This window comes from Zophobas morio, unplaced genomic scaffold, assembly GCF_036711695.1.
Source record: "Zophobas morio isolate AGI-343-1 ecotype UQ-CSIRO unplaced genomic scaffold, CSIRO_AGI_Zmor_V1 ptg000014l, whole genome shotgun sequence".
NCBI classification, from domain to species: Eukaryota; Metazoa; Arthropoda; class Insecta; order Coleoptera; family Tenebrionidae; genus Zophobas; species Zophobas morio.
In genome coordinates, this window is record NW_026972119.1 from 8,753,568 (window position 1) to 8,767,841 (window position 14,274).

A 14,274-nucleotide genomic window follows, 5' to 3' on the forward strand; every position below is an offset into this window, starting at 1 on the left:
TCTAAATTTTTCTTTTAGACATTCGCCTTCTTGCTCTGGCTAAATTCGACTGTGCAAATATATAGAGGAGCCACTCGTGGCAATGACTAGTCAGTGACTGGCAAACCCAAAAAAACAGAAGAAAAATAGGAGAAATTAAAGGACAAAAAATAAAATCTAAACAACTTAGAACAAGACAGCGTGAGCGAATTAACTATATAGAAAGAGATTAAATCAGAAATTAGAAATAAAAAATTTACATCAATTAAATGAACTATCAAGACATAAAAATATGTGTTCACGAAGGCGCAAAAGAAGCCTAAGGATACCAAACAAAAATCAAACGAAAACGACCATATAACTATTAGAAGAGAGAGGACAAAAGGAAAAAGCATGGAAAATTCTTAAGTATAAAATATAAAGTTGACAAGATAATTATAGAAAAGCTAAAGCAATAGTCCCAAGAATGATTTTCTCAAAAGAAAAATGAAACCTGGCAACAAACATGTGATAGGTTAAACGCATATTTAGGAGGAGGGAAGAGTATTGAAAACTGGAAGTTGCTAAAATCACTGAAATCAGAAAAGAAAAAAGACATAATAACATCAAAAATCAAAATATCATCATTTCAGCTTCCCCACTACGAATAATCACAAAAGAATTTAAAAGAAGTGTGGCGACACATCTTCGTTTACCTACTGAAGTATATAAAAGTTTCAAAAAACCACAAAGCACTAGGTCCAGGAAACATATCATCTGAATTAATGAAATATGGTATCGAACAGTCAGCCTAATTAAGCTCTTCCATAATTTCCTAAATGGAATGTAAATCCCAAAAGAATGTAAGACAGACTTCATATCCACCATGTATAAAAAAGCAAGTAGAGGTAAGTGTGACAACTATAAGGATATCACAGTTACAAGTTCAGTCAGTAGAATGTATGAAAAATTAGTAAAAAAACAAAATAGAAAACGAATAGTGATATGGAAACTGAAGAAGACGTTGTGTTCAGGGCAGGAAGATCAACAGTTGACCATCTGTTTTGCGTCACGCAAATTATAGAAAAAAAAATTCCCGTCAACCAAGAACTACACTTTGTATATGTCCACCTAAAAAAGGCATAAGACAGTATCCCATAAAATAAACTATGGGAATGACTAGAAAAGATAATATAAAGTAAATTTAATACAAGCGGTAAATAAGAGTATCCCAACTCCACAGCAAGAAAAAAAATTGAAAACATCGTCTCAAAAGCTTCCAAATTAACAAGGGATTCAAATAAGGTTGCTGTCTTTCTCCGACACTGTTCAAGATTTGCCTAGAAAAAGCCTTAAAAATATGGAAACGTAAATGTAAAAACATCAATAATAATACAGTATACTTACACACTAACATCTGCAGACGACCAACTAATACTAACACAAGATCGAGTATATGAATAGAAAGTTAAACAAAGAGTATAAAAGATAGGCATTAGATATGAACATAAAGAAAACAGAATATATGAGTATCGGATAGTAAACAGCAAAATCTCACTTTAGATGATGGGTATGAAATGCAACAAGTGACCAGTATTAGTACCTTGGTTTGACCATCACAAAAGACGGAAGTTTAGACGAAACAATCCCAGAAAGAAACAATAAAGGGAGGAAAGGCATCACACGTCTCGACAGTATTTTGTAGAACCAAACAGTATCTAACTCCAACAAATACAGAATCTATAACAACTTTGTCAAGAACATGGTACAACAAGACATGGTATGATATTGCGCATTTTGTGTGACGTCATATGGCTGTCATGACAGCCAAATTTAAATTCTGGCTTGTTGCATGTTCGTATTATCACTATCAACGAACGATGCCAAATTTTGAACACGTGTTATTAGCATCTGGTTTCAACTTGGCACCTTCGAAGATAAGTTAACCCGTGATTAAAAATTGAACCGGATCTCAACCTCTGTTATAACCTCACATATCACTGATAAAGTGACATTTGACAGCTTGCGAAGTTGTCAGAAGAGTGTTTCAAACACGGCTTTCAAGGCAATGTGACGTGACATGCAAGGCAGATGAAAATTTATCCACCGGAGTAGCACACCATGTCTTCTTGTACCATGGTCAAGAGTACAACCACATATAGAAGCAAAGAACGGCAATTAAAAGAAATATCCAAAAAGAAACCAGAAGCTACGGATTTTGACTTCTGGAGGTTCTCTGGCGGAAAATCGAAATAGGAAAAAGAAAAGAAAATACGTCACATAATAAATGATTGAAAATCTTGGTACTCAATAATAAAGGTTGTATGAGCATGTACAAAGAATGCCCAAAGATCGACTACCAAAGCAGATCCAAAAATGGAGCCCACATGGAAAACGAAAAAGGCTAACACCACGACTCAGTTGAAGGGAAGGAATTGACCGAGAAATGAGAAACAGACAACTAGAAGAAAACCTTTAGACCGACAAAGAAGGATGGCGCAGGGTTTCGGAGTACGCAAGAGATCGGTACCTCATATTAAGTCTCTTTTCTTACTCTTTTTATTCGTGAACGCTCTCCTTCCTGTTCATATTCAAGTCCATAGAAGTTTCAGCTTGTTCTTGTTATCTTTGAAACTAGGCAATCCACAAAAAAAAATATTTCTAAAAATTATCCCCATTCATGTTCAGATGGATCTTAAACTCCTCTTAGAGCACTATTTACTCCTACCAATATTTCGGTTTCATTATTGGTTCATACTTTTTCTGAGGAAAAAGGATATCTGATGATACCTCATTACTACTTTTCTTCCCGTCCCTTTTCACCTAACTATCTTTTGCATTTTTTATATCTCTTCAGCTCAAAGATCATAGCTTTGTTGTGTTTGTAATTACTCTTGTTGCTTGCATATTTCAAAAGGTATTTTCTAAATTTCCAGCTAGATAAAAACGAAATTATCGGCAAACTGTCGCTTATTCTGTTGTAATTCTTACTGCCGTACTATGATGTCAATTCCTATTCTTCTTTTATAAATCTTAATAACGTCAATAATACTATCCTTTACCTAAATCCAAGCTTCACTTTCGTCTTATCGATCAGTTTATTCCTTACAATTTTTTGCACAACTCTATATTGCCTTTTTGGTTGTCTACCGCTTGGTTGGTAAGAACTGTTCTTACTTCTCCAGGAATTTTAAAGCAAAAACTGTAGCTCCGTTAATCCCTGCTAGGTTAAGAACTAAAAGGTAAAACCTCTTCACAGGGTTCCGATGAGTGGATTCAATATGTAAGCGAACTTTTATTGAAATTGTATTTTACATGAATAATTTCTTTGTAAGGATTGAAGCTATCACACTGTATAGAAAACCCGTTTCTCCCATTAATACTTCATTAAGTTAAAGTGTAAAAATCGTAGCGTATTTCGCAATCTCTGTTTTTGTTCTAAATTGAGTAAAAATATGATCGAACATATATATTTATCTTTCAGAAAGCTGTTCTCATGTTTTTCTCTATATTTTCCTATTACTTAATATTGTAACATTGTTTATGTATATATATTGTCATAATTACTTTCTTTTTTAATTTTCTAATTATTTACTGCATTTGCTTTTTCATAGTTCGTTTCGTTGATGCAGTAGTCATTATGGTGTACTATTTACTAAATTCTCCAGTTTTTCAATTATCGCTTCTTTTACAAATATTATTTAACTTTTTAAAGCTACCTCCTGTCGCGTTTCTAGAATTTGTTTTTTGTCTTTTTTGATGTATCCTTCAGCTTCTATTGTATTAGTAGAAGTAGTAAAAAATGTGATTTTGTTGTAGTCTTCCACAGGCTTTAACGTTATATGGCAGGGTCCCATCGTTATGGAGTCAAATATCTCAACAAAGAAAACCATAATAGAGGTATTATAAAACCGACCGCAGGGGTCCATCCCTGTACCTCGGCCTATTATAAGCTTATTTAGAGGTATTTGACTCCATAACAGTGAGACTCTGTGGAAGACTATACCATAATCACTTCCAACAATACTGTTATATTAACTATTACAATAGTATATTAAAGAACGAGTTTCATAAGGCAAATATTGAGGCACGAATCCAAGTTTATAGAACGAGCGGCGAAGCCGCGAGTTATATAAAGGATGAGTGCCTCAATGGCCTTATGAACGAGTTATTTATACTATTTTTTCTACCGCACACGTTTTTTCCCAAAATTTAATTGAAATTTGCATTTTTTTTAATCTGGGGACTTTTGTCGTGGTTGGTGATGGGTCGGTCTGACACTAACCACGAAATATTTGAGGTTCTAATTTTCACAACAACAATTGTAATTCGAACCAATTCGAGGTTTTGTAATTTAAAATTGGTTAAAATGTCTTGCGAAGAAGTTACGCGTCCGGAAACATGGGAAATTTTAAGTTTAGATTTGCTACTGACATTCGCTTGACATTTCTCGTCATTGCTACCAATCTTACCGATCTAAATTACACCAGATCTATTAAAGAACGCCTTTCTGCTATTAACGAACTGCTGTGACGTCATTTGCGTGCGTTAATAGCTCTATTAGAAAACCAAAAAACGTGGGCGGTAGAAAAAGTTTATTCTTTTCCTTAGGTTTTCACACATATACAGGGTGTCTCAGAAATAAGTACATTAATTTTAACCAGTAACAGAACTCGTGAAACGGAACAACTTTTTTATCTAGCATTTTTTCGAAAACTCAAGTCGAATTTCGAATTTTCCCACCCATATATTCACGAGCCGTCTATGTTCACCTTAAATAATAACTTAAATAATAGCAACACTACAACAATGAAGAAGGTACCGTAGCAACCGTTTTGACACTGACAATCATTTTTATGTCAATGTTTTTATTAAACGTTGTCTCTTTAAAGTTTGTTTGGCACAGATTTCTAATTTATAGACGAAATGTGTTGAAATGGCTTTGTTTTCAAATCTGGAATGCACCGATATCGTTTTAACTAACGTACGGTAAAGCTCGGGGAAACGGCACTCGCGCCCAACAAATTTTTTCAGAAAACCTCCCAAATCGTCTGCCAAATATGCACAGTTTTAAGAACGTTGCAGCATTTTCGAGAGTAGGGATCTTTTAAACCTGCACCTCAGGATCGGAGTAAGTTACGTAGTAATAGAATTGCTAATATTGAAGAGGCTGTTTTGAAGAGTGTCGAAGCTCGACCGGGCACTAGCACGCATCACTGTCTAGTGTGATGAATCAGAGAGTAGTATTTGGAGGATACTCAGAGAACAAATGTACCCCTTTCAGGACCAGAAAGTTCAGTTATTGAAACTAACACACTTACCACGTAGGCAAAACTTTTGTGAGTGGGTTAATAGAAAAATAAATGAACAAGCAAATTTTGTATCTCTTATACCATCAACTGATGAGGTCGGTTACACGAGGGAAGGTGTTCAACACCCACATTTGGGCCGATGAAATTCCGTACGCCATTAGGGAGCAGGATTTTCAATTTCTCTCTAAATGTTTGTCATATTGACAAGATTAGGAAAATACGTATCCTAGTAACTGTTTTTGACCATAAATTATTAATTACAATAATTATTAGTGTCCATGGGTGACTGAGGATCCATGGGCGGGTAACCTTAATTCGGGTATAACTTTAACAATTTTTAACTTGATAATTAAAAAGTTCTTGACAAAACTCTACTAAAAAAAGTTGTTGAGTTCAATGAGCTCTATAACTGATTAAAATTAATGTACTTATTTCTGAGACACCCTGTATATTCTCCCTATTTATTTCACTAGAAATATCTGTGTTACAGAGATATTATTTTGTATAACAATAAAATTTTATAACTTTAAGTATTTTTAATTAATAAGAGAAGTCGCTACGTTTGGCTCTTATGGTGTTGCCAGTACATTTTCAGAATGGAAGACCTTCATTATTAACAGACTTGTTATGAAATTGTAAATATAACCTGTCCACAAATTTCATTATACTCCTATAGTATGAGTGAAGGTTTTTTTAACCCGTTTATTATTAAATGTTTTTTTAATTTTGTTTTTTTTTGCATTACGTACATTTAAAAATCAATATCGCAATTATTTACGGAAATTTCAGAACGCGGTTTCCACCACTGTTTTCAGCTTACAAAACTCAAGAAATCGTACCAGAGACACTGTGGACTTTTGTGCTGGAAATGAGATTCAGTAAAAAGAAGCTTCCGGTATTTGCAGGACACAAGGTTCTTTACACTGTATCCCATTTCCAAAAAAAAATTTGACAATGTGTATCATACGATTTCTATAATTTTGTAACCTGAAAACAGTGTAGAACATCGCATTCCGAAATTTTCGCGTATAATTGATATTGGTTTTTGAAGCTACGTGATGCAAAAATTTCACTAAAATTAAAAGAAAAACATTGTGATAACCTGCTTTAATAAAACTACCCTTTCGTTATGAAGAGGAAGTTGTGGATAGGTTATATTTAAAATTTCACAGCAATAGATCTGTTAATAGTAAAGATATTACATTCTGAAAATGCATTGAAAATCTCATTGGGAAAATGTAACGAATGGCCTTAAACTATATAAATCATAGGCCATATTCCACGGTGTGTCGTGCGGCAAACGGCACGTGGTCGGCTAGCTTCCATTAAAGCCAAATATCATATGTTCTTATTTGAGATATTACTTTTCTTAACACAAAAAATTAAACCACTTGTTAAATTTGTTTACTAGTGTGCCATTCGGCCGTGGAATTCGTCTTTTTCTAGACATACATCATATGTCAAAAATTTACAAGAATTTTCACCGTAATTGTTGTTCAAGTATAATAAACTTTTATTACTATAAAAAATAATCTAATGGAGAATTATTTTCTTATAAAATACTGAACCTAGGGTGATTTTGTCGACATTTTTTACAAATGTAACAGACGCTAGAAGGTGCAACGCAGATGCTGGTCCTGTAGTCTACTCTTTTCTCATGGAGTGGGGGTAGAACGAAAGACTAAGAAGGATAATTTCGAATGTCTTTAAATTCAGACGTAGCGTGTACCGATGACACCAGCACGGCTGGATATGTCCACTGTTGTGTTAAAGGTTCAGTGTGAAGGTGTGTATGAATTGAAACGAATGTTCACAAATTTATACAAACTATACAGGGTACACTGGTGAAAACTTTTGATTTAGACATTACGTTTTTGAGAAAAGAAAGAAATTATTTCTAGGATAAGGAGGGAAAAAATTACGTGGTAGCTACTTCCACAATTTCATTTTTTTTTATAGAATTACTATAACAAACTTAGTGTGCAGCAATGTGGACAATGTTGCGTTCAATACAAATAAAATTGGCACATATGAAAATGACCTTGTCTATTTAAATGACTTAAAACAAATAAACAATACGTTCTTTGAGGGTTAACACATTAACTATGCTACTAAAATCACAAGACATCATTTTTCCCGATTGTAGGTCTATTATTTTCGTCAGTACTCCAGCTAAAACTAATGAAGTACCTGCATAAAATATTGCCTTTTTGTTGAAACACTATATTAGAGATTTAAGATACGATGTTATACACGACCTAACGTTTAACAGACATTTAGTCTGCAGATAAATGCGGGTATTATTTTCAAACGATTTTTAACCTTAAGATATGCTTATTGTTAAAAATGGAGGATTAAAAATTGCTTGTCCAATCTAAAAAATTACATAGACGAACTCGACATGTATTAATTATTTCCAGCGTAAGACGTTTTAATTTCGTAATACGAACGTTCATACAATAAATATAAAACTGTGGCCTTTGTTCCACCTACCTTCCAACAATAACGTCGTCGGTGACATTTTCCATAATGGCAGCGGCTTCGCCCGCCACCAGCGCCAGAAGCACCGGAGCCTTGTAGAGATTCCAGAAGAGAAACAACTCTCCCCTACTGGCGGTGGTGCTGCCCACATGTCCGAACAAATTCGCCTGCGGATTCCAAAATATTCTCTCAAAACACAAAACGACCTTATTCAAGTTTCCGAATCCCAGTCTCTGAATAGCCGAGGTCTTCCAATCCGGCAGCGGTGGCACGAACTGGACGGTGTTCAATTGTGAAGAATTTGGCGAAGCGCATAATTTTAAGACTCCCAATGGAAGAGTGCACAGTACGACATCCGCTGCAAGCAAAATAAATCAAAATCAGTTCTCGAACGAACGCCGGTATCCGAGAAATTTGTCTGGGGACTGGCGGAAAGACAATGCAGTCTTTCGGGAGCCATTAACGCTGGAACAGAAAACCAATAAATCTTCGCGTTCAAACGCATTATGTTCTGCATCTGACGCAACCAATTAAAGGTAAACAGTGGGATTACAATTCGAGTCATTAAGATGGCGAGCATTTGTTTCGAAACGAATTCTCGATGCGGTGGTTGATCCATAATGTATCCGGGAAGACTGCCGATTGTTTGCTTCTGAGGCTTTCGATCTGTTTCTTCGACGCGTAACTCCTCCATGCGGGTTCTTATATCACGAGGCGGGATGTAATTATGTCGTCTTTGTCACAATCGCCTCTGTTGGGATAAGAAATTCTAATAATCGTTACAAGCAGTAAATACTGTTAAATACTATTAGTTCTGCGGTAAGCTGACTGCCATCGATTTATATGCTGCCTAAGTGCCTCTTAACAAGGTATTTAATTTGCATGCAGCGAGATAAATGGAACAATTAATTTTGGCTCATTAGGGTTTTTGTTTGTTTGGAATTTATGATCTATGTGCACGAGCACATTATTTACGAAAAATATTGCCCGCACGGTGTTTTTTGTTAACGTAATCTCGCCGACTTCAGATTACGTTCGCTTAATTGTACGTACTTAATATTCATTTTTCTTAAGTTGCTACTTTGTAACAGCAAAAACCATAATTTTTAAATTTTACTGCATGCTTAAGTCACGGAAGCTGTTTGTGAGATTCAGTTTGGTATTCGCACCCATTTATCTATTGTAGAGCTGCTAACATAAATATGATTTGTGGCATACCAAATTATGTATAACTAGTAATTTTTCCTAGAAGTCACCATCAAATTTTTTATTTTTCAAATGGAATGGTAGATACAGGTTTCCCATGTATATCTACACAGACTTACACCTAGAGGATGGATAGAAATATCAATTCTCTAAACGCCATTGAATTTAGCTTGCAGGGGGAAACTTAATTTAATAGATATGACACATTTATGGCATCGACGTCGCGTCGCAAACCTAAAGTTTAAATTTTATGTTCAATGTGAAAGACGACAGTTTTAACATACTCTTAGATATATGTTTTTGTCACAAATATTAATACTAATTGTTTGTAAAATACAGTGTAAGAGCGATATTTCACTCCTCAACTTCAATTTTGTTTATATATATAATTTTTTTTAAATCCGAATAATGCCCTTGGTACATTAATAACTATTAATCCCTCAAATGAATTTTTAATAGTTCAATTATCACATGAAGAATTAATAAAATGTTGATCCTTTTCTTCACAATAAATGAAAAAAATACTAATACACATCACACAATCACTTAATTAACATGTTTGGAATTGGAAAACAAGAAGTAGTTGTAATATAATTATAAAAGGGGCCAATATTATTTGTAACGATTCTGAGCTGACTTAAATAATATAATATTGCTATAATGAATAGATATGTTGTATTCTTCTTCATTAAAATTGCCCAAATAAGAACGATTGCTATTGCTATTATCAGTTGATGTCTATGGCATGATGTTACTTTTATTCACATTGTCATTTTTATTTGATGGATTAACGCATGAAAAATTTTTTTTGGAAATTTCTTTTTTCTTTACCGAATTTTGTTCAACACATCCCTCAACAATGGTCGATAAACTGTAGGATGAATGCTCCTGGATATGTATGGATTTAAAGAAAAATTAATCATTTTTTTTTACTAAGTATACAGTTAGCCGCCTGAACTTGAATCTCGCCGACGCGAGGTTCAGTTGCATCATCGCACTGGTGGTTTTCCACCTTATCCGCAAGAATTCAGGCACTATTAATTAACGAATAAAAAAAGTAAAAACATCAAAATGAGGGAATGAAAAACTGGTTAAATTCAAGTTCGCGCAGTACTTAATGATAAGTAACAAGTTTTCAGCGTAGGGTGCACTAGGGCAATATTTTTCATTTCTTTGATTAAATTTAAAATAAGGTTATATCTATTTTTCGTCTTACGTATGATGGGTTGCCTAGGGTAAAATTATGAAGGGAAATTAACCTATGCAGGACCAACAGGATAATAATCGGTAATAAAGGACCTAATATGCTTCCTTGTGTTAAACTAATTTGAATAAGGGCCGAGATGATGACAAAAAGAAAGTGAATGAACAACAGAACGAGAAGAAAATGAATAGAGAAGATGACTTTTGAGAGTTTATAGAGAATTTCATTCAATAGTGAATGAAGAAGCGTGGGAACAAATTTCGCAATTCAAAGGGAGGGAAATGATATATTCCGAACATACGCCACTGGAGGTTGGAATAGAAGAATATGATAGAAAACAGGAAAAAGAAGAGGAGAAACTAGGGAAATAACTGAGAATAATATGGGATGAGAAGGCTAGTGGAGCATATGAAGGGTAGTTAACAACGCAAACTACCGATGAATATAGCATAAAACGGGATGAATAGTAACATCCGATAAAATAGCAATAAGGTAAAAATTAGTGTAAGAATATGTGGAGGAAGAAAAAAAGACTGGTGGAATGAAGATTGTTACGTTTTAAAAAGGGAAACGCGGAAGGTATTAAGTAGATGAGAAAACTAAGATAACAAGAGAAGAGTTTCTTAAAGTCAGAGAAATATATAGAAATAAATGCAAAGACCAGAAAAAAAGGAAGTAATGAAGGAAGAAGCACAAAAGATAAAGAAATTTAAATGAGAGAAAAGTTTGAAAGTACATTAAGAAAAGCAGGAAGAGGTAAGAAACTGTAAAGCAAAAAATTGGGTGTAACAACATTTTATGGAACTGCTGGGAGCGCGCATAGCAAAGGCAGAGAGAACAGAAAAACAAGAAACGACTGAAATAGAAGAAAAGATGAAAACTACAAAGTGGAGCCATTGACAGAGGAAGAAGTAAGACGACAACAAGAGAAACCAAAAAAGGTCAAAGCACCGGGGAAAGATGGGATTCCAAATGAAGCATGGTTGAAAGTGATAATGTTATCCGCAGAATGACAGAAATTATAAACGGGCTACGGGTGAATGAAACCATATAAAACAGTGAAGTGAAGGAATAATATGCCCGATATACAAGAAGGAAGACAAGGAGAATACGAAAAACGGTAGAAGATAACTTTGTTAAGTATGAGTTGCAAATGGTAAGCGATGGTACAGAGAAACAGACTAGAAAAGGAAATGAAGACAGAAGGGCTGTTGCCAGACATACAAGCAGCGTTCAAGGAAGGGAGAGCAATAACGGATAATGTTTATTGCCCTATGAAATAGTGAAAGAAATACAGAAGAAAGATGTGGGAATCTTTGAAAAGGAAAAATCAACAGGATCAAGGGACTGTACAAAACATAACGGCCAATGTAAGAGGGAATGGGAAAGAGTGAAAATTTTGATATAATAAAGGGGGTAAGACAAGGGTGTTCGGTGAGCCCAAGGACTATTCGCGGCTTACATTGGTGATCTTAAAGAAATGTCTAGCAAATTACAGATAGGAAGGTTAGTGGTTGGACGAAAGAAGTTTTGGGTGTTGGCACATGCTGATCACATTGTGGTGATAGTTAAGTCGGAAGAATGAAAGAAATTATTAGAAATCTTGAAAGGTATATGAGAAGGAAGGGATCTGAAGTAAATGTGGACAAGACAAAAATGATGCAACGGAGGAAAAAGGCAGAAGAAAAAAAAAATTGAAAATAGGGACACAGAGAAATAGAGGAAGTAAGGAATTTAGATATTTGGATTCTACTTAACTGGGACAACTCAATGAGCACATATCTAAAGGACATATGCAAAACAGCTAACAAGGTGAGCGAGATGGTAGAAGGAATTGCAAAAAGGAAATTTGGCGATGATTGCTGTTTGATAGTTTTGTTAAAACTGTTCTATTGTATGGGGTATAGATCTGGGGGTAGACAAGGTTGGAAGAGGTAGAGAGAAACCAAGAAAGATATTTAAACGGATATTAAGTGAAACACCAGGTTATATTGTGAAAGAAACGAAACGGGAAAAATTGCGAGCACTTTGGAAGAAGAGGGCAAAATACTACAATGATTACTCTTGAAAGAAAATAGAAAGAGTGAGAAGTCGAGTAAAACAGGTGTAGCAGGTGTAGAAGAGATTTTGATCTACAGAAGCACGAGGGAAGAGGAGAGAGAAATTCTAGGTATAATGATAGATATTTAAGGGCAATAGAGAAAGAAAAGCCACAGCAACTATCAACCAAAAACAAGAAGCAGTGAGTAATCATGACCCGATCTAGATGCGGGAATGAAGAGAGAAAAAATAAATTTTGGATGAGCGAAGAAGAGAGTAGGTATGTAGAATGTGTCGACAAAAGCGGACAAGAATAAGCACGTGTCCTTGTGTCTCCTGGCACCAGCCGCCCCTGTGTAATACCATAGATTAATATAGATGCGACATACAGGCTGATTTTGCAAAACCACTCTTATTGACATTGGAGTCCTCAACCGCCAAAGGCAAGCGCCAAATTTAAATAGCCAATAAAAAAACTTATTTCACTACAACTCGTCGCCTGAGGACTTGTTTGATCTACAGACCAGAGCGCGCTCAGGCCATTGTCGACTCTAAGCGTTCAGAAGCAATTTGGTTGGTTTGGACTATAATTTCTGCGGGAAATAGTTGTTTGGTCGGTTTTTATAACGACTAAGTGAATATTTTTGGTGCCTATTTAGATGATTTTACATATTTTGTTTAACTAAGAAGTAATTCTTTATTTGTGTTTTATACTAGCGAAACGTCTTAAACTAAGAATATTGTTGAAATCGTAGTAACCCAATGGATTTTTATCGGGAAAATGTTTTGGAAACACTGTGTATGAATTTTTAATAAATGTTTTTAGTGACAATTTTTGTATATTAACAGTGAGAAAAAAATTAAAAATAAAAATAATCGAAAATTCGAAAAATCGAGAAATCTAATATAATAGAAAAATCGAAACCTTAAAAAATCGTAAAACCGAAACATTGAAAAATGAAACATCAGAAAATCGAAAAAATGTAAAATTCAAAAAATTAAAATTTAAAAACCGAATAACGAAAAATCGAGAAATCGAAACCCCCAAATTTAAAAAATCGGATAACTGAAAAATCGAAACACCGAAAAATCGAAAAATCAAAAGATCAAGAAATCGTGGAGTTGAAAAGTCGAACAGTTGAGAAACCGAAATTATTTCGGCCAAAATCGAAAAATCGAAAAGTTAAAAATTGAACAATTTATAAATTGAAAAAATGACAATCAAGATATCGAAAAATCCAAATCTCGATAAATCGAGAAATCAACGAACTTAAAAATTTGAAAAATTGAAAAATTGAGAGATTAAAATATCAAAAGAACGAGAAATCGAAAAGTGATGAAGTCGAAAAATCGAAAAATTGAGAAATCGACAAACAAAAAGTTATAAAAGCTGAAAAATTGGAAAATCGGAACATCAAAAAACGAAAAAATGGAAAACTGGAAAAACTGAGAAACGGAAATAGGCCAAAATAAAAAATTGAAAAGCTGATAAATCGAAAACCTGAACAATCAAATCTTGATAAATCGGGAATGAAAAATTAATAAATCGAAAAATTGAAACATTAAGAAATATTGAAAAATTAAAATATCAAAAGATTGAAAAATCTAAAATTGAAAAATCGAAAAAGTAATAGGGTAAATGTGTACAAGAGTGCGAATATGTATAAGAGTACGCACTCATGATTTCTGCTTATTAGTGCCATCTGGGTACGATGAAGTTATACCATTCAGAATTTAATGCTAAACCTGAGATAAAGGTGCAAAAGTGACCTGAATATAGTTTATAGTTTGGTCGTACTGACGATTTTATGTTCACACGTTGTGTGAATGTAATTTTTACCGCTCATAGTTTTAGTTTTTTGTAAGGTACGTACCAGTTCTTTTATTTTACAGTAATAATTTTCATTAGTTGTAACTTTTAAGGTCTCGTTATACACTAGCACTTTTATACTTTCTATCCATCAAAAGCTTTTAACTTTGAAAACATTAGGTTATGTACAAATGTACAAGAGTGCGCAGCGAGGTATTGTATAAGAGTGCGCATTGCTTGCAATACGTAGTCTAGTAGTCTTG

At 34.3% G+C, this 14,274-nt stretch overlaps 1 protein-coding gene across 1 annotated transcript in view; it reads right to left on the reverse strand.

Moving 5' to 3' along the window:
- Su(var)3-3 (Suppressor of variegation 3-3) overlaps positions 1 to 14,274 on the reverse strand; it is a 597,292-nt gene that overhangs the window by 3,120 nt on the left and 579,898 nt on the right. The window contains exon 6 of the mRNA XM_064056423.1: positions 7,764 to 8,109. Coding sequence (XP_063912493.1) covers positions 7,764 to 8,109 — 346 coding nt within the window. The remainder of the gene's footprint in view (positions 1 to 7,763; positions 8,110 to 14,274) is intronic.